Source organism: Dermochelys coriacea, chromosome 11 (genome assembly GCF_009764565.3).
Source record: "Dermochelys coriacea isolate rDerCor1 chromosome 11, rDerCor1.pri.v4, whole genome shotgun sequence".
In the NCBI taxonomy this organism is placed as follows: Eukaryota; Metazoa; Chordata; order Testudines; family Dermochelyidae; genus Dermochelys; species Dermochelys coriacea.
The window spans coordinates 34,771,575-34,793,426 of record NC_050078.2 but is presented as its reverse complement, the minus strand read 5'-3'; the positions used below and the strand labels follow the sequence as shown (position 1 = coordinate 34,793,426).

Genomic DNA, 21,852 nt, shown 5'->3' with positions numbered 1-21,852 from the left:
CTGACTGTTCCTGATCATTTTCCTCTCCTCTAAGTGCTTCAGAATTGATTCCTTGAGGACCTGCTCCATGATTTTTCCAGGGACTGAGGTGAGACTGACTGCCCTGTAGTTCCCTGGATCCTCCTCCTTCCCTTTTTTAGAGGGGCACTGCATTAGTCTTTTTCCAGTCATCCGTGATAAGTAAGTAGGAAATAAACCAGCCCAAATTGCTGTTCCCATAGAACTTGGAGGTCTGGCAGTTTGTGGCAGGTAGAAACTCTTTTGTAAACTGAACTGTGTTGATCTGGAGCCATTGATCAGTAACTGTGGAACACCATGTGATCATTTTTATTGAGTTACTTCTAGATTCTAGCTACCATTAAGAATTGCACTGCTAAGGCTCTAATGACCAATACCATGAAATTCCTATATAGGACAAAATTCTGTCCCAGGACATGCATGCACTGTTCCCACTAACTTCACAATTCCCCTTAATGTCAGTGGGATCCAGAATGCTTTTCAGGGTGCTCTTTATCTACCTGGAGTTACAGGAATGTTGAAATAAAAGCCTTACTAATAGGGTTGTTAAGCAATTAAAAAAATTAATTGTGATTAATCACAATATTAAACAAAAAGAGTGCCATTTATTTAAATATTTTTGGATGTTTTCTACATTTTCAAATGTATTGATTTTAATTACAACACAAAATACAAAGTGTACAGTGCTCACTTTATATTTATTTTTGATTACAAGAATTTGCACAGTATAAAAGAAATTGTATTTTTCAGTTCACCTAATACAAGTGCTGTAGTGCAATCTCTTTATCATAGAAGTTGAACTTACAAATGTAGAATTATGTACAAAAAACTGCATTCAGAAATAAAACAATGTAAAATTTTAGAGCCTGCAAATATAATCAGTCCTACTTCTTGTTCAGCCAATTTCTCAGGTAAGCAAACTTGTTTGTATTTGCAGGAGATAATACTGCCCTCTTCTTGTTTACAATGTCACCTGAAAGTGAGAACAGGTGTTCTCATGGCACAGCTGTAGCCGGCATCACAAGATATTTACATGCCCGATGTGCTAAAGATTCATATGTCCCTTCATGCTTCAACCACCATTCCAGGGGACATTTGTCCATGCTGATGATGAATTCTGCTTGATAACAATCCAAAGCAGTGCAGACGGACGCATGTTCATTTTCATTATCTAAGTCAGATGCCACCAGTAGAAGGTTGATTTTCTTTTTTGGTGGTTCGGGTTCTGTAGTTTTCGCATCAGAATGTTGCTCTTTTAAGACTTCTGAAAACATGCTCCACACCTTATCCCACTCAGATTTTGGAAGGCACTTCAGATTCTTAAACCTGGGTCAAGTATTGTAGCTATCTTCAGAAGTCTCACATTGGTACCTTCTTTGTGTTTTGTCAAATCTGCAGTGAAAGTGTTGTTAAAATGAACAATGTGTGGGTCATCATCCAAGACTGCTATAACAAGAAATATATGGCAGAATGCAGGTAAAACAGAGCAGGGGACATATACAATTCTTCCCCAAGGAGTTCAGTCACAATTTAATAAAAGCATTATTTTGTTGAATGAGCGTCATCAGCATGGAAGCACGTCCTCTGGAATGGTGGCTGAAGCATGAAGGGGCATACTAATGTTTAGTGTATCTGGCACATAAATACCTTGCAATGCCCCCTACGAAAGTGTCATGCAAATGCCTGTTCTCACTTTCTGGTGAAATGGTAAATAAGCAGGCAGCATTATCTCCTGTAAATGTAAACAAACTTGTTTGTCTTTGCGATTGCCTGAACAAGAAGTAGAACTGAGTGGACATGCAGGCTCTGAATTTTTACATTGTTTTGTTTTTGAGAGACGTTACGGAATAAAAAAAATCTACATTTGTAAATTGCATTTTCACGACAAAGAGATTGCACTATAGTACTTGTGTGAGGTCAATTGAAAAATGCTTTTTCTTTTGTTTATCATTTTTACAGTGCAAATATTTGTAATAAAAATAATATACACTTTGATTTCAATTAAAGCACAGACTACAATATATATATGAAAATGTAGAAAAACATCCAAAATATTTAATACATTTCAATTGGTATTCTACTGTTTAACAGTGCGATTAAACCTGCGATTAATCGCAATTAATTTTTTTTAGTTAATCACGAGTTAACTGCAATTAGCCCTAGTTACTAAACATTTTTTTCCATGAAGAAAAAGTCACAAAATAGTAACTTCTGTTTTGAAAATTTTTCTTTTCAAATTTTTGTGAAGAGAGAACCCTACATCCTAGCTATTTTTTTTATTTTAATAACTTAGCCAAAGAGCTAAACGCATTAGACCAGATCCTTGGCCTAGCTTGATGCCCTTTTCACTACTTCAGGGGTTCAAAGGTGACTTAAAGCTGTCTTAAATGGGCAGCTGGGGATTTCCCCAGCAAGAGAGAGTTCCTGTATAATCCATGTCTTATCACTTCCTCAGCATAAGGGATGTGTTGGAGGGGACATGGCCAGAGCTGTTACAACAGCTCCTAATGGCAATAGAGACTGCTACAGCTAATGCTGAGGCTGCTTTAAGTTGCAGCAGAGGCCAAATTGTCCCCCAGCTGTCTCCAGGATGGGTGGAAAGCCCCACCTCATTGTGTGTACCAACCCCTATGCTAGCACACCCAAGATTCTGTTCCATAATTTAAAATACAGGCCAAAATCTAACCATATCCATTTTTTTTTCTGCTCCTGTGTAGACTTTTCTGAACTGACTTAGGCTCTATATCAACCAGTGTGGTCACAATATTTTCAGTGGTTCCCTTTCCTCCTTGTTTTGTTGTTGTTCTAATCAGTTATGCTGGCGTTTCCTACATTGGCAGGTTCTCCATGTGCTTTGGATTCTTTTATCCCTGCCTGTAATTTCACAACACTTGGCCTCCAGGGTCATGCTTGTTCCTTTGATAGGCAATCCCAACTATAGAGACATGAGTAGTGTTTCTGTCTTGCACTCAGATACTCAGTGGCAGCATTCAGTATGACCTTGTCTGTGTCAAACAGACAGTAGCATGACAAGTACAAGCCAAGACTTAATGAAATCTGTGAAGGACTCTCTTCTGTCCCTCCTCAACAATCTTGGAACTCAATAAAATCAGTGAGGGGGGCCAGCCTCACCTGTTTTCATGGCACTGACCATGAAGGGAGGATAATAGTCTGGCTATACCGAAAGGACAGGAGACATTTGATATGGTTTTAATTAGGCCACAACTTTATTATTAGATGTCTGGGACAATCCAGCAGATAAACGTGTACAGTACAGGTAACACCATGTTTATTTCGTAATTACCCTGTGGGGGGGGGTTCCATCAGCTCCCCCTCTTATTCCATCCAGGTCCCCCAGCCAATCCACTGCTGGGACCTTACCATCCACCCTCCTCATAGGAGGGTTAAAGTGGGCTATAAAAAATGGGGGTTGGCTCCCTGCTGTACCAATCATAGGAGCCCCTACTCCCCATCAGGCCTCACCATTGTGTTTCTTTAACGAACACCTCCAAGCCATGTGTTCGGTCACTGTATCCCTTCCCTATGGAGTACCTGCACTGGACATCCGCCCTACACTTACATCATGAGTTGCAACATGGAGTCTATCTCCCTTAATGCCATGCATAGAATCATAGAAGATTTAGGACTGGAAGAGATCTCAGGAGGTCATCAAGTCCAACCCCCTGCTCAAAGCAGGACCAGCTCCAACTAAATCATCCCAGCCAGGGCTTTGTCAAGCCGGGCCTTAAAAACCTCTAAGGATGGAGGTTCCACCACCTTCCTAGGTAACTCATTCCAGTGCTTCACCACCCTTCTAATGAAATAGTTTTTTCCTAATATCCAACCTAGACCTCCCCCACTGCAGCTTGAGACTATTGCTTCTTGTTCTTTCATCTGCACTGAGAACAGCCTAGTTCCATCCTCTTTGGAACCCCCTTCAGGTAGTTGAAGGCTGCTATCAAATCCCCCTCACTATTCTCTTCTGCAGACTAAATAATCCCAGTTCCCTCAGCCTCTCCTCGTTAGTCATGTGCCCCAGCCCTCTAATCATTTTTGTTGCCCTCCGCTGGACTCTCTCTAATTTGTCAACATCCTTTTTTTAGAGGAGGGCCCAAAACTGGACGCAGTACTCCAGATGTGGCCTCACCAGTGCCGAATAGAGGGGAATAATCACGTCCCTCAATGTGCTGGCAATGTTCCTACTAATGCAGCTCAGTATGCCGTTAACCTTCTTGGCAACAAGGGCACACTGTTGACTCATATCCATCTTCTCATCCAGTGTAATCCCCAGGTTCTTTTTTGCAGAACTGTCATTTAGCCAGTCGGTCCCCAGCCTGTAGCAGTGAATGGGATTCTTCCATCCTAAGTGCATGACTTTTTGCATTTGACCTGGTTGAACCTCATCAGAATTCTTTAGGTCCAATCCTCCAATTTGTCTAAGTCACTCTGGACCTTATCCCTATCTTCTACCTCTCCTACCAGGTTAATGTCATCCGCAAACTTCCTGAGAGTGCAATCTGTCCCATCATTCAGCTTATTAATGAAGATGTTGAACAAAACCGGACCCAGGACTGACCCCTGGGGCACTCTGCTTGATACCAGCTGCCAACTAGACATTGAGCCATTGATCATTACCCATTGAGCCCGACAATGTAGCCAGATTTCTATCCACCTTATAGTCCATTCATCCAATCTATACTACTTTAACTTGCTGCCAAGAATACTGTGGGAGACTGTATCAAAAGCTTTGCTAAAATCAAGTTACATCACATCCACTGCTTTCCCGATATCCACAGAGACAGTTATCTCATCATAGAAGGCAATCAGGTTGGTCAGGTATGATTTGACCTTGGTGAATCCATGTTGACTGTTCCTGATCACCATCATTGCCTCCAAGTGCTTCAAAATGGTTTCCTTGAGGACCTGCTCCATGATTTTTACAGGGATTTTTACAGGGACTGAGGTAAGGCTGTAGTTCCCCAGATTTTCCTCCTTCCTTTTTTTAAAAATGGGCACTGTATTTGCCTTTTTCCAATCATAGAATCATAGAATATCAGGGTTGGAAGGGACCCCAGAAGGTCATCTAGTCCAACCCCCTGCTCAAAGCAGGACCAAGTCCCAGTTAAATCATCCTAGCCAGGGCTTTGTCAAGCCTGACCTTAAAAACCTCTAAGGAAGGAGATTCTACCACCTCCCTAGGTAACGCATTCCAGTGTTTCACCACCCTCTTAGTGAAAAAGTTTTTCCTAATATCCAATCTAAACCTCCCCCATTGCAACTTGAGACCATTACTCCTCGTTCTGTCATCTGCTACCATTGAGAACAGTCTAGAGCCATCCTCTTTGAAACCCCCTTTCAGGTAGTTGAAAGCAGCTATCAAATCCCCCCTCATTCTTCTCTTCTGCAGACTAAACAATCCCAGCTCCCTCAGTCTCTCCTCATAAGTCATGTGCTCTAGACCCCTAATCATTTTTGTTGCCCTTCGCTGTACTCTTTCCAATTTATCCACATCCTTCTTGTAGTGTGGGGCCCAAAACTGGACACAGTACTCCACATGAGGCCTCACCAGTGTCGAATAGAGGGGAACGATCACGTCCCTCGATCTGCTCGCTATGCCCCTACTTATACATCCCAAAATGCCATTGGCCTTCTTGGCAACAAGGGCACACTGCTGACTCATATCCAGCTTCTCGTCCACTGTCACCCCTAGGTCCTTTTCCGCAGAACTGCTGCCGAGCCATTCGGTCCCTAGTCTGTAGCGGTGCATTGGATTCTTCCATCCTAAGTGCAGGACCCTGCACTTATCCTTATTGAACCTCATTAGATTTCTTTTGGCCCAATCTTCCAATTTGTCTAGGTCCTTCTGTATCCTATCCCTCCCCTCCAGCGTATCTACCACTCCTCCCAGTTTAGTATCATCCGCAAATTTGCTGAGAGTGCAATCCACACCATCCTCCAGATCATTTATGAAGATATTGAACAAAACGGGCCCCAGGACCGACCCCTGGGGCACTCCACTTGACACCGGCTGCCAACTAGACATGGAGCCATTGATCACTACCCGTTGAGCCCGACAATCTAGCCAGCTTTCTACCCACCTTATAGTGCATTCATCCAGCCCATACTTCCTTAACTTGCTGACAAGAATGCTGTGGGAGACCGTGTCAAAAGCTTTGCTAAAGTCAAGAAACAATACATCCACTGCTTTCCCTTCATCCACAGAACCAGTAATCTCATCATAAAAGGCGATTAGATTAGTCAGGCATGACCTTCCCTTGGTGAATCCATGCTGACTGTTCCTGATCACTTTCCTCTCCTCTAAGTGCTTCAGGATTGATTCTTTGAGGACCTGCTCCATGATTTTTTTCATCCGAGACCTCCCTCAATTGCCATGAGTTTTTAAAGATAGTGGCCAATGGCTTGGCAATCATATCAACCAACTCCCTCAGCACCCTTGGATGCACTGCAACCGGCCCCATTGACTTATGCATGCCCAGCTTTCCTAAATCGTCCTTAACCTGTTCTTTCACAACTGAGGGCCTGATCACCTCCTCCCCATATTGTGCTGCCCAGTGCAGCAGTCTGGGAGCTGACTTTGTCAGTGAAGACCAAGGCAAAAAAAGCATTGAGTACTTCATCTTTTTCCACATCATCTGTCACTAGGTTGCATCCCCCATTCGGTAGGAGTCCCACACTTTCCATGACCACCACCTTATTGCTAACATACCTGTAGAAACCCTTCTTGTTACCCTTCACATCCCTTGCTAGCTGCTATTCCAGTTGTTCTTTGGTCTTCCTGATTGCACCCCTGCATGCTCGAGCAATATTTTTATACTTCTCCCTAGTCATCTGTCCAAGTTTCCACTTCTTGTAAGTTTCCTTTTTGTGGTTAACCTCACCAAAGATTTCTCTGTCAAGCAATCTTGGGAGACAGGTCCCTTGTCACCTTTTTTCAGCAGTTGGCCTCACTCCCCCACCCTAGCCATAAAGCTCTGTACCCTTTGTGGCCAGACAGACAAATTCCCACCCGCCTAAAGATACGGTGCCGTCATTCAGGGTGTATAGCATTCCTTGCAACTATTGTGTCCAAACACAAGGTGTTCTATCTAGTTGAGGATCTGCCTTCTCTCTCTCTGCTTCCCCTGAATTTGCATTAATCTTCACGAATGCTATGGTAGGCAGAAATACCACAATATGTGAAGCAAGTTACTTAAGTTTGGCAACTTTGAATATATAAAAATAATACAGTGACAGTTTGTTTGGATAGATATACATATGAGCAGCACAGGATATTTCATATACTTACCTACATTAGGCAGAGTTACATAAACTTCTCTAAATAAAAATTTGCTGCATAAAAATGTAATTAAGCAATATCTAAATGATCATTATGTCTTGTGTAAATACACCATAAATAACTTACTTCAACTGTTGTTTTATAGATACTACCTCAGTAATGAATTTGGTGGAAAGCCAGGAGGAAGAAACCTTTATAAGTATAATGCTTATTATATTTCCAAATTTAGAAATGAAAAGAATGTAATGAAAGTTATAGACAAGTTTAGTGATTAAGATATTCAATAGCCATTGATCCTGAATAAAATGTACAGTTCTGTGTGGGATATTTAATTAAAATATCACAAGCTGTTGTGTTAGAGAATAAAAGAATTTTTAGAAGATGAAAAATGCTCATTATAATATTCATATTTTAGAGTTTTGATTATAATGTAAATTGCAGTATTCCCTGAACTCTGGAGTGCTAGTTTCTGGTTTTGCTGCCATTAAAGTCAACTGGAGTTTTGCTGTTGACTTTAATGGGGACAGGGCTGGACCTTAATACCCTATATAATAGCATGTTTGTAAGAAAAGCACATCATAATGCGAAATGCATTGTTACTAGGGAGCTCTGTTCTACATAAATGCTTATGCATGGTTTGTACAGAGATACGTCTCTGATGCAAAATAGACAAATTCCATCTGGCATTGTTTAGTCACCGGACAACTGTGGTGACTGAATGGATGTTTTCAGAAATGTCATTTACCTTTTAAATGAAACTTTCCATCACTTTGCAGAGTGTCAGCTGGAAATGATCCAACCACACCTAAGTGCGTGAGCTGTGATCTGGACAAAGACAGATGTCAGTATTATTCTGCATCCTTCAGCAATGATGCACAATATTATCTGCTGAATTGTTATGGTGAGTATGACCCAAACTAATAGATGCAGATGTGACTCAGTATTTAATTAGGAGGGGTTCAACCAACAATGTCTGTGGTACATGCTAAAGAACAATGCTGTGTGTTCATTGTTGTTTCTTTGGATTTATGCAATAATTAACAGCTGCCTGTCCTAGGCTCTAAGCACATGCCACACAAATTATAAGAATAAAAATAAAATGGAATGATAGCTTACCCCAACAGTCAGCAGAACTCAACCCCCCAAGAAAACATACAATTCCCCTCTCCCATGCAGATCTAACCCCCCAGCAAGACCCATCTCTGAAGCCGCCTGTGCAAACAGATGCATCTTGCAGCATGCTCAGAAGGACAACAGATTAGGGTCAGTGGCATGTGCCAGTGCGGATGGCTCATCTCAAAGAATGAGCTACTATAACCCCCTCTCTTCAATTCTGAATACTTTAATGCCCTCAAGTATCATAGAGGTGACACTCTCACTCCAGAAGTGGAGTGTGGAAAATAGATTCTTGCCTTTATGATGACTGGTGGTTCAAGGAGAATCAGTGGCAGAATTCCAGAGGGAGACTTGGAAGGGAAGATGCTGCTGTAGAGAGCTGTATATTGTGGAAGGACTTGGATGTTCCTTTGGGAGCAAGGCCAGAGATTTACTTTTTAGGGAAGAGAAATCCTCAGTGAGTGCGATTAATATCCAAGAAATATTTAGTGTCCAATATTTAGAGTCCAAGAAATATCTGAGCTCTCCTACTGGCACACATACTGGAAAGTGATAGGGACGAATTAGCTAGTTCAGGGAAAAAAGCATCTGAATCACCCCTGAGTTCTGAACTGCACATTCTTTTAAGGTGCTGAAATCTTAAGCCAATGCTTTCTCACTTTGGGTCTCTCTCAAACATGGGAGGGAGGGGGGAACCTGGGGCTTCTGTGGAAAGTAGGTGGAGGGCCTTTGGGGAGACTTTTGGGATTTCAGTGATGGTCCTTAAAAGATTCAGATACTTTCCCAAGCTGAACATTTTGGAAATCACACTGTCCTAGTTAGTGTTACAGGATCACGTTTAAAAAGGCATTCAACTAAAACACAGATGTTCTTTTCTTGTGTCAACAGGTCCCGGCCTGCCCACTTCTATGCTGTCCAGAAGTAGTGACGATCGTGGTATTTGATCTTCTCTATTTTCAATTGCAGTGTGTGTCTATGTGTGTAGTAGATATGGGGTATCCTTTAGTCTTAGGATATTTTAATTTTTGACAAAAAGAAAAGGAGTACTTGTGGCACCATAGAGACTAGGTGCCACAAGTACTCATTTTCTTTTTGCGGATACAGACTAAGGTGGCTGCTACTCTGAAACCTAATTTTTGACAGTCAATTGTGTCCTGGCTAACTCTGAGTTTTTCCCAGTAGAATGAGATAAAATGCACAGGAATTCAGTAATCAGACTTGCCATTTATTTCTGTTGTTTTAACAAGGTGTATTGATTTTCAGCATTGATTTAAATCAGCAAGCAAGAAAACTTATTTAAATAATAAATTTTACTCTTGTTTTTTACTTTTTATTTATTTTCCTAAAGCAAGGTTCATTCTCATTGGTTGGTATAACCATTAAATGATATTGATTTGTAACTAACTGTAGCCATCACAATAAATTTGATACTACTTTTTGCTAACAAGGAAGATATACTATATCTATATAAGTAATTAATTATATAGCTCAACAATTGGTTCAGATTCTTAATTTTCACATTTTTATTGTCTTAGAAAATAGTGAATGATGCATTTCTTGTTTACTATATAAAATTTTACTCATGATTTCTGCCAAGGTGGATTTGAATGGAAACTGAAATTCAGTTAAAAATGTACAAAACCAACCCTAATAAATTGTTTTTCTACAAATAAAGTTACGTTAAATGTGTTGGATACGTAAGGAACAAAAGCAGGTTTATACCATGTTTTGCATTTCAAACTGATTTATTAAACAAAGGACAGATTAACTGCTGTTAGGGAATTTATGGGTTGTTTCTGGTCACCATAAGACAGATTTTCAAAAGTAGTTGGGTACCTAAAGGTTCAGATAGGTGCCTAAAGGTGCTGGGTGTGAATCTGTTCAGGTGCTTTTGAAAATCCCAGTATGCTTTAATTACTTTTGGTGTCAGTTTAACTAGCAGGTGCACAGACAATATAATCTTCATTTGGACTAGTTCATTCAAAGTTGAGAAACTGATCGGGTGTTGGGAAAAAAAGCAGGAAAGTTTGTTTTCCTTTTCCAATCCATTAATAAAAAGTAGGTGAAAAAAGATGAGATCTACTAATGCTATAAAACCTTGAAGCACAAGGGGCCAGATTTTCAAAGGTAATTAGGCACCTAAAGATGCAGATGGGTGTATAGGGCTAGATTTACAAGCGGGACTTAGATGCGTGTCACTTTAGACATCTAAATCCAAAATTTAGATCCACAAAGCCCCTGCTTAACTGCCACCTAACTGTGACGGCACCTACATTTCCACTGGTTAAGTCCCCTATGCACCTAAATTTCTGCCACTGGCACGTCCATAGCTGCATCAGTCCTGAAACCACTGAACAGTTTGGTGCCTAACTCGCACCTAAGCCTTGGTTGAAGTCAGAAGCTAGGCTCTCCCCCACCTATTTCACCTGAAGGTGCGGATCTGATGGATGTGCTCAGAACCCACTTTAAAGCATATCTATTGACTTGGGCCATGTACATAATACAGCCAGACACTAAACACTAGCCCAGTGGTCAGAGCACTCACTCAGGATATGGGAGACCTGAGTTTGAATCTCCATTCTGCCTGATGCAGCTATGCCAACTACTGGCTTATGCAGTATTTTGGGGCAGATCTCAAACTCTCCTGTTGAAAGCACAGGTGCCAGCTTCCTTAGAGCCCCAGAAGTGCTCAAACCCCAGGCCTGACTTAGACACTTAACTCCATGAGAGGGCTCTCAGCTTTGAATCCCAAACAAAGAGAAGGACATCCATCTGGTTGAGATTTAGCCATCTAGTTCCCTCCTAGGGCAGGGATTAGGCCTCACCCCTCTCTTTGACATTTCCTATTGGCTAGCTCAAGCAGTTCTCCACTCAGCTTGCTGGCTTCTGTGAATCTCATTCTTAGGCACCTAACTCACCCCATGCATTGTACAGCGAGCCTGGCCACCTAACTCAGAGCTGTGAATTCCACCTGGTGGCAGGGCGCCTAAATGTTAGACACTGCGATGTTCATCCTAAATCTCCTTTATGAATCTAACCCCTAGTGGAATTTTCAAAAGCACCTAAGCACAATCCACAACTCCCATTGAAATCAATGGAAGCTGGGTGTGAATCTGTACAAGTGCTTTTGAAAATCCCAGTATGCAAAAGTTCTTCTGAACAACAGAAACTGAAAGTGCTTAAATATAGAAAAATATAAATACCAGCATTTGCTCTAAAAAGACTGAAAATAATATAAATATTTAATACACTACAGGAAACTGAGTTGACCTCAAAAGTTGAAGTGTTTCCCCCTGATTGTGTATATAATTTTTTAAAAAACCAGCAACCTGTAACTCGTTAGAATTTGAAGAGGGCTCAATGATGCAGCATATTTTTATTTATTTAAATGATTTGAATAGATTATAGTAAATTTTGGTCCCAATGTAGCTTGTCAATTTCAAATTGAATTTTAAACAGGTTTATTTTTAAAAAGGAAAAATGAATGATTTTTTAATTTAAATTAAATACATTTTTATCCACCTTGTTATTTAGTCATCAGAATTTTGGAAAACAACACAGATTTGGACAGTATGTTGAAGGATATTCAAATGCCTTCCAAAAGAGTTGACAGCATTAGTCTGAATGGATACAGTAAGTTAAAAATATGTCTTAATCTTTACCATTTTTAGGAAAGATGCAATACATTTTGAAAATCCCAGGCTAGAAACTTCCTTAAATATATTCTAATTGAAGACTAAAGCTGCATTTATTTTGGTTCTTAAAACTTTTAGTTTAGAGAGAGAGAGTGTGTGTGTGTGTGTAAATAGTGAAATGACAGCACTGTTGAAATTACACAGAATAAAACCAGCTGCTACCCTTGACAAATTTCTTTTGTAGAGTGTGTATCTTTGTGCTTTCTTCTTGATGATGTTGTGGATGACTGCTCTTTAGTTGCTAATATATGTGGTGGGGTGAAGCATCAGAATTAAAGGATAAAAGTGCTGCTACGCCAGAAAGCTCATAGTAGAATTTTAATTGGTTTAAAGAGATTACTCATTTATGTTAATTTAAAGGCACATTTAATGTGGGTGTCTGGTGTTTGAAAACAGAGATCATACTGGAGTGGTACTATGATTCTTCAAAAATAGATGCAGGATTTAAATTTCTAGAAAACTTTTGGGTTATTAAGGCCCCCAATTCAGCAAAGCACGTAAGCATGTGTGTAAATTCAATATGTGAGTAGTCCAACTGAAGTTAGTGGAATGACTCACGTGCTTAAAAGTATGTGTATGCTTGAATATTCTACTGACTCACGGTTTTCTGAATAACAATATAACAGTGTTAGTGCTTAAAGAATTTGTTTTAAGTGGTTATTATAGATGTTAGATATGGGGCTAAATTGCCCACTAGGTGAATTCGCCACTAATGCTTTATGAATCATGCTGGTTTGGATTTGCATGGTTTCAAGGAACCCAAATCAGCCGTTTTGGCTTATGGCCCCTTAAGTTTCCTTGGAGTCTTGCCTTGAATTGATACTTGGTTGAGGAGCATTGATAGGCTATGAGAAGTATGCACAGTGCCTTCCTGGACTATTCTTGATTCCAACCTCTAGTGTCAGCCTGTTTTTTGTGACACACATTCATTCTGTTCAACAAAATGATCATTCTTACAGGAATCAAGTTTTACAAACTTCTTTGTTGCACTTTTTTGATAACTCCCTCCTCCCATTGTTATCTCATTAATATTATAGCTCTCCTTTATCTTTGTGTTTCTGTCTTTTATTTTAGTGACACTTTTAGTAGGGTTAAAGATGGAAACTACCAGGGAAGATGGAGGTTTAAAGATGATCTTCATGCTATCAGTTGTGTGTTCATCTTTTTATTCCTTCTTCCTCTTACTACTTCATCTCTTCTGGGTAGAAGCTGTTGGGTAAGGGGAATTTCCTCTTCTTTCTTTGTGTAGTACTGGGCAGAAAAAAAAATCCCACTAATTTAAACTTCAGATACAAATATCCTCTTAAATCCCATGTGTCTTGTACATCTCAATGAAGATGTGTATACCTACATCTACAGAGCACAAAGAGGAAAAACACTTTCAACAGCATATGACCCAGGGTCTTAATTTTTGAATGTCTCACTTAGCACCTTTGTATTTTAACGTCATGTGTAGTCTGAACTCTGCAAATTCCTGAAACACTTGGACTCTAACCATTAGAACACAGCACATTCCTAGAACACTCATTACATGCTGTGTGCAACATCCATTCCAGTAAAATCCTTCAGTGAACAAGTAAACCACTAAGTCTGCAGCACTCCCTATAGCCTTCACAGTCTGCACTTAATATGTTTGGTTAAATCTTATCAGCCCAGCTCTCCCATCACAGTTCCAAGAGGAAAAGCATGGAATTGCATTGCTATTCCCATGATGTAAATGTAATAAAACACATTTCTTAGATTTTGTTCATAGACCATTGAACGGAGTTCGTTGTTCCACATTTACCTGGGAAGTTCATAATTTCCACTCAATTTTTTCTCTCATTTGGGACATGGGAGCTAGAAAGTTGACTAGAAAAGCATTTTCTGAGCTGATATCAGACTGGCAGCACACCACTTTGTGAAGATTTCCACATTAAATGTAGACTCTGAACTACAGAAAACATACTGAGAATTTTTTTAAAAAAATTGTAACTACCAGCTTCAGAATTTCCAGTGACTTACTTTTAAACCACAAAGACATTATGAGTCAAGGTTTCTAATTAACCTAGTAAATCTAAATCTAGACTAATTTGTTTTAGGGCATTTTTGAATTAAATGTTTTTTTTTGTACAATTTTAAAAAAATTAATGGATGACTCAAACGTACTTTACTGATTATGTGAACAGTGTGGCTGTATGTTAGTTATTCCATAGCACAACTAATACAAATCAAACTTATTTTTTTACTTTTAGCATTGTGGTATCAGATGATCTTACCTCCCCACTTTGATTCATCGAAGAAGTACCCTCTGCTCCTTGATGTGTAAGTCTTCAAGTATATTAGCAATGTAATCACTTTCATTTCCTTCAAAGACTTCTAATTTCAGAAAACACACAACTGGCCTCTAATTACCTTTAAAAGTGGGTTTAAGAGACAGAGAAGCCATTGTGAATCCCAGTTTTCTATAGATTGTCATGTGGTTTGTTCTACAGTGGACCTCTTAAGCATGTGGACTGTCAGATGCTGCAAGGTTTAACAAAGGTATCTGTTGCTTATGGCCCTGGATACTCTTCAGGCATAATCCTCTAAGATTCTGTGCCCTTTCCATGAGGTGCTGAGCACCCTCAGCTCCCACTGAAGTCAATAGGAGTTCAGAGCACACAAGAGTTACTCTTGTGATATATGCCATCATGTGCCAGCAATGCCCCTCTGCCATGTACATTGGCCAAACTGGACAGTCTCTACGTAAAAGAATGAATGGACACAAATCAGACGTCAAGAATTATAACATTCAAAAACCAGTTGGAGAACACTTCAATCTCTCTGGTCACTCGATCACAGACCTAAGAGTGGCTATCCTTCAACAAAAAAGCTTCAAAAACAGACTCCAACGAGAGACTGCTGAATTGGAATTAATTTGCAAACTGGATACAATTAATTTAGGCTTGAATAGAGACTGGGAATGGATGAGTCATTACACAAAGTAAAACTATTTCCCCATGGTATTTCTCCCCCCCACCCCACCCCCCACTGTTCCTCTGATATTCTTGTTAACTGCTGGAATTAGCCTACCTTGCTTGTCACCATGAAAGGTTTTCCTCCTTCCCCCCCCCCCCCCCGCTGCTGGTGATGGCTTATCTTAAGTGATCACTCTCCTTACAGTGTGTATGATAAACCCATTGTTTCATGTTCTGTGTGTGTGTATATAAATCTCTCGTCTGTTTTTTCCACCAAATGCATCCGATGAAGTGAGCTGTAGCTCACAAAAGCTTATGCTCTAATAAATTTGTTAGTCTCTACGGTGCTACAAGTACTCCTTTTCTTTTTGCGAATACAGACTAACAGGGCTGCTACTCTGAAAAGAGTTACTCTGTATCCTTGAGGACCAGGCCCTGTTTCCAGATTGTTGTGAAAACAGCTGACCATGGTCCTTTTGCAGCCTGACCCAAAACCCATTGAAGTCAATGGATAGACTCCCATTGACTTCAGCAGGCTTTCAATTGGACCAATAATACATATTAGAGGCAACTGACTAGAAAACCAAGGCTAAGTGACAAATTTGTCTAACTTTTCCTGGTTCCAAAACCCAGAAAAGAAATGGGCTGTACAGGTTTATGTAAGAGAACTGTACTGTATTGTACAGGTATGTGATAATCTCCATATTAACAGAGAATCAGACCAACGAATTCGTAAGCACAAAAAAGAAGACACATTCACTGGACCTTGAACGTATTTTCTTTGTTCCTTTTCTTCCTCACTCTCTCCTGCTCATACTAATGTATTTTCATTAATTATTTTTCTTTAGTGAGAATTACTGAAATTGGCTATGCATAGAAATGGCTAACTAATTTCCATATTTACTGAAAACTGGCTCCACAAGGAAAATGGCATAATTCAGGAGTTACATTGGTTTCCTCTCAACATAGAAATCAGTTACCTCTTTTTCTTTATTTAATAGCATTGGCTAGCATTATTCATTATTTGCCTACTTATAGTTGTAATGAACAGTAAACCCCCTTCACTTGTTAAAAGGGTCTCTTGAAGTTCTTACATATGTATGGTTCAGTTTTGAAAGTGAAGTGCGTAGACATATGAGGTAGATAACGAGTCCTTTTATTGTTCAGATTTTTTTCTGTTAATGCCTATTTTCCCTTTTAAAAAGTCTCCTCCTTTTTCCCCAAAAGGGAAATATAGTTGGTTAGTTTTGGGGCCCAGTCTTGCAGGTCCTACTCATGTAAGGTCTCCCATTGAGAATAAACAAGACAGCATACAATGAATTCTTCAGAATCAGAATGCTAGATTAGTAAAGATGATACTTGCTGATCTAGCTAATCTAACCGTATCTGTTAGAGTACTTATGCAGCTCTATGTCCATAATATCTGAGTGCCTCCAAAGTAGTTTAAAAAAAAGAAAGTACAATAACAATCATTTCTCATTTCTTCCTTTCAAGCCTCCGTGGGAAATAGTTTGATTAGTCTATGGGGTGGTTTTTTTGTTTTTAAATTTCACTGATGAGTCACTGGAAGTGTGATAAAATAACATGGGGTTTTTGTTTTGTATTTTCACAAGTGAAGGCTGTTTACTGTTGATTTAACATTTTAATGAGACAAATAATGAATAATAATTAAACAGAGCACCAGAAATAGATTCATTCAGTTAAACAATAGCATCAGTTTGAAACAAAGAGAGAGGGACTTTGCTTAGGATTCTTGATCCCCTATTGAAATCATCTCATGGTTGTTACTATAGTGCAAAGCAATTGAATTCCTAAAGGAGGGTCAGGTCCTGCAGTGCTCACTCATGTGAATAATTCCACTAAGACTGCTGCTCTTACCCAGTAAAAGCAGGGGTTTGGGGTAAGCAGTGGATGGGTTTCACACATTTCTGATGGTCAGTTTAGTTTTTAAGTTTGCCTGTTTGATTTTCAGCAATAACTGTATCACATATTCTTTATGAGAGAATAAATGAACAGCAGAATGTTTTACTCCTTTGGGATTCTTTCACAGCTATGCAGGGCCCTGCAGTCAGAAAGTAGATTATGCTTTCCGTATCAATTGGGCTACATACCTTGCAAGCACAGAACAGATCATTGTGGCTAGCTTTGATGGCAGAGGAAGTGGCTACCAAGGAGATGAAATTATGCATGCAGTAAATCGGAGATTGGGAACATATGAAGTAGAGGATCAAATCTCAGCAGCTAGGTAAGCACACTGAACTGTTTTATTAACTATTATAACGCTTGATGTCTCAACTGTTGAAGTTTTAAGAGTGATAAACCAAGGCACTCTTCTTTCTATTCAATAAACAACTCATAAAAATCAGGGAGAGGGGGGCAGAAATAGATTTGTCAAATAGTTACACTGAAATTTGTACCAAAAAACTGGCTAAATACTATTTAATTCTATATGCGGAGCAGTAGTCATGTTTAAGTAGTACATGTTTAAGTAAATGTTTAATTAGTATATAAATAAAACAAGGAACATCATGACATACAGTGAGGGGAGGCTCTGCTTCATCAGCAAAAACTTTATTATAGTGGTAATATTATGAAAGAGAGAGAGGATAATCTTGTCACTGTAGCATATGACTCAGAGTCAAGAGACCCAAGTTCTACGTTGGACTTGTCCACAAACTTCCTTTTGTGACTCTGTGCTAGTAGTCACTTCTGGTGAAATTTTCAAAATGTGTATGTTTGTTATATACCATCTTCTAATCATTACCTTACTAATATTTAACTGTTGACTGATGACCAAGGACTTTTTTGATAGGGAGCACAAAAAGCAGACTATATTTTAAAATAAATTGTGTTCAGTTTATCAAGACTGACTTCTGTTTGTATCTGCTGAGCTAATCAGCATTTTCACCTGTAGTCATATTCACCATTCAGCTTACACTGATGGACCTAGTTGAAGTAAATGAAGTCAATGAGATTGCACCAGTATCACTGAGAAGTGAACTTCAGGGTTGAAAAGGAATTTACCTGACTTGAGTTTCAGGGATTGTTTTTCAGCCCTCATCTCTCCTGTAAGGACCATATGTAATCCCTGGCTCTTACCATTTCATATCTTTGGGGCTGCCAATATCATACCAAAAAATCATCTAGGCTAAATCTGAGCTGAGCATTTTTTTTTTTTTTTTTTTTTTTACAAAGCTGCAAGGTTTTGTTTTCTATCAGTTACACACATAAAAACCTTTAAACTCCCCAGATTTTATGAAGTTCAGAAAAAGGTGACCCATTACATTTTGTCGCAAGCAATCACTGGCCCAAATGGTCCAGCCCTAGGCGTATGAGTTAAAATTTGCATATCAGAAAACAGGGAATTCCACGTGATTACACTACTCTAAAATCTCTGCAATCTAGTGAGTGTTTGATTTTTGTTTGCATTTAGAACATTTTCTGAAATGAGCTTTGTCGATAAGAACAGAATAGCTATTTGGGGCTGGGTGAGTATTCAGATTACTTTCGCTGATTAATCTCTATTAGGTAATTATAAAGACTTAGCTGTGTGTCTTTTACTCTACACACTAGCTATATAATGTGACTAAGTCTGCACTGATGCTGCTTCTGAACATGTCCTATGGACAAAAGGGATACCTCAATTTACAGAGCTATCAAATTGGCAGCTCTTCGCTAATGCCTTGCCTCAGCAAATTTTTAAAGCACATGCCTAAATTGTAATTCTTTGAGTGATGGTCCCTCTGGTGCCCAAAAGACCTGCACAGTCAAGTGGGTGCTGAACATAATCCAATCTGGCTATATGATAGAGTTTGCATGCCTACCTCCTCCAAAATTCCCTTCCCCACACATCCTTGGAAGCCACTCATGAGGTTATTCTTGAGCAACCCCCTATTGCAGTGAGAAGCAGTAGAACACATTCGTCCTTAATACCAAGGGAACAGGTTTTATTCAACTTACCTCCTGGTACTGCAAAAGAAGGACAGTTGACTATCACTCCTCGACTTCCGCCATCTCAAGTACTTCATTCGCAAATCAAATTTTGCATGGTCACCTTGGCATCTATAATCCCATCTTTAGAAAAGGACATTTGGTTTATGGCTCTCAGCATGAAGGATGCCTGTTTTTTCACTTAGACAGTCATCCCATTCACAGACGGTTTCTTATATTCATGATGGAATCCGACCATTTTCAGTACAGAATGCTCCCTTTTGGAATAGTGACCGCCCCCAGAGACCTTACCAAGATATTCTTGGTTGTAACAGCTCATGTCAGACATGGTGGTCTCATTATCTTCCTGTAATGGGGTCGCACTCACCTCTTGCGAGCGCCCCCTGGTTGAGCGCCCCCTGCACACTCTCTCTGTTTGTGGTGAGTCTTCAGTGACTCAGCCCTCTGGCCAAGTCATGCACAGTCTGTGAGATAAAAGCAACACATGCCCCTTTTGGGGTACAAGTCCAACAGGGGCCTCTCTCAGTGCCCTCCTAATGTCTCTCTGTTTGTCCCTGCTCCAGAATAGAGCATTGTCCCATGGCTCCTTCCCTGAAGGCAGTATTTTTGCCCTCTCAGGGCCTTTCTGGCCCCCCAGCTCTTCAGCTGGGCCACTACAGTTCAGTTTCCCTTCTGGGATGCCTCAAAGTCCAGGCTACTTTCCCAGTGGCTGGCACGGGCGAGGACCCAGGTCCGCCCTCTACTGTGGGTCCCAGCCCAGGGACCCTATAGATAGCAGCTGTTCACAATGTCCCTTTAAATAAACTGTGTTGCTGCTATAATTCCCTGGGCCACTTCCCTATGGCTCTTGCACATTCTTCATCCTTATCTCATGTCCTTGTCCTCATGGAGTCCCAGCAGCCAGTCTGGAGCACCATCCACTCTCCTCCAACTCTAGCAAAGAACTGAACTCGCTCTGGGCCTGCAGCTCTTCTTGTACTGACTGGCTGGGCCCTGATTGGCTGCTCCTCACACAGCCACTTTAGGCAGGTTGGCCACTCTACTGCCCTTTTCTGGGGTGGGGTGTGGCAGGGCCACAAGGCCTCCAGCGGGAGCCTCAGGGCCTAGTCCACCCCATAGCACTTCCTCTATCTCAACGTCTGGCTATTTGTCACCAAGTCCCTCCAGGAAACATATGAGTCAGCTTCTGTAATGCTCCCTCTCCTCACTGGGAGTCAGTGTAAATCCTGAAAAATCTAGTCCCACCCCCATGCAATCTCTGGACTTCTTTGGGGTCATCTTGAATTCTATCACCGTAAAAGCATATTTGCCCAAGGACAGTGACTGTGAACAATATTGTAGTGTAGATCGAAGGCAACCCTAGAGTATCGATCAAGACATTTTGTATCTCTCTTTGCCTCATGGACCTACATCACCCTATTCACAAGACTCCACTTTCATTGCTTTCAAATGTGGCTGCAGTTGATGTATTCTCCAAACTGCTACCCATAAACATTATGGTAACATTTCCTGCCAGGGTAGTGTCTTCCCTGTTATGGTGGACAAATCCTCATTCGGTATGCGTGGGCATCTTTTTTTCTCCCTTCCTCTCTAGGATCATAGGATAGGATCATTATTACAGATGCATTGCTATTCATTTGGGGATCCCACTTGAACAGCCGCACAGAACAAGATACCCAGACATCTCAAGATTCCAAGATGCACCTCAGTGTCCTGGAGTTGCAAGTAGTCCAGAAGCTATGCAAGTCCTAACTTCCATTCATCACCATCACGCTCACCATGTCCTTATAATGTCAGACAAGGTTACGACTGTCTTCTACATCAACACACAGGGAAGAGCGAGATTCATTTCCCTGTGTGCAGAAGAAGTAAGCATGTGGAGTTGTTGTGTCAGCAGTTGAATCACCCGATCAGCAGCTTACCTGTGGGGAAGCAGAATGTGCTTGTAGACTGTCTCTCGGCAAACATTTTACAGTCGACCATGAGTGGGAGCACAATGATTTGATATTATGCAGGGTTCTGTTCACCTCTCAAAGGAACTGGAGATGCATCACTTATTGCTACACAGGAGCCCTAGGTCACCACTCCCAGACCAATGTTCTGCTTCTTCCTTGGACAGACCAGTTCAGCTATATCTTCCCTCCGCTACCCCTCCTGTCAGGAGTTATATGCAAAATCCGGCTGGATGGGGCATGAGTCAGCCGGATCACACCTTATTGGCGCAGACAATTTTGGCTTCCCAACTCCTATGCATGTCATTGTGACTATTGATCATACTCCCAGTGTTTACTGAGCTCCTGACTCAGTGGAGCGGCAAGATCAAGCACCCCAGTCTGCATCCGCTCCACCTCCAGGCTTGGTATTTAGATGAGCATCATCCTTAGAATGCTCATGCTCCATGACCCTGCGAGACATCCTCTGCTGGAAGATGTTATCTAGCTAAATGGAGACGCTTTTCTTTTTGAGTACATCAAAGGAGCATTCTCCCAGAAACTGCAGATAATCTTCTCATCCTGGACTACATCCTCTCTCTGAAGACATCAGGCCTCTCCATCAGCTCCTTGTGAATCCACTTGGGAGCAGTCAGTGCATACCATCCACCTTCTCAGGCCTACTACATCTTCTCACGTCCCCTGACCACTAGATTCTGGAAAGGCCTAATCAGAATTTTCCTACCTATTCAAAAGCCTCCTCCCCAGAGAGACCTGAACCTTGTTCTCAGTAATCACAAGGCCCCCGTCTGAACCTTTAGCTTCTTGTTCCATGTCTGTCCTTTCCTCAAAGCCATCACCTCAGCTAGAAGGGTTGGTAAGCTTGCAGCAATGATGGCAGATCC

At 40.8% G+C, this 21,852-nt stretch overlaps 1 protein-coding gene across 1 annotated transcript in view; it reads left to right on the top strand.

Annotated features, from left to right (window-relative positions):
* DPP4 (dipeptidyl peptidase 4) overlaps positions 1 to 21,852 on the top strand; it is a 75,656-nt gene that overhangs the window by 41,983 nt on the left and 11,821 nt on the right. The window contains 7 exon segments of the mRNA XM_043505197.1: positions 7,461 to 7,514; positions 8,092 to 8,216; positions 9,320 to 9,367; positions 11,966 to 12,064; positions 14,361 to 14,430; positions 17,116 to 17,310; positions 18,499 to 18,553. Of these exon segments, the coding sequence (XP_043361132.1) occupies positions 7,461 to 7,514; positions 8,092 to 8,216; positions 9,320 to 9,367; positions 11,966 to 12,064; positions 14,361 to 14,430; positions 17,116 to 17,310; positions 18,499 to 18,553 (646 nt within the window).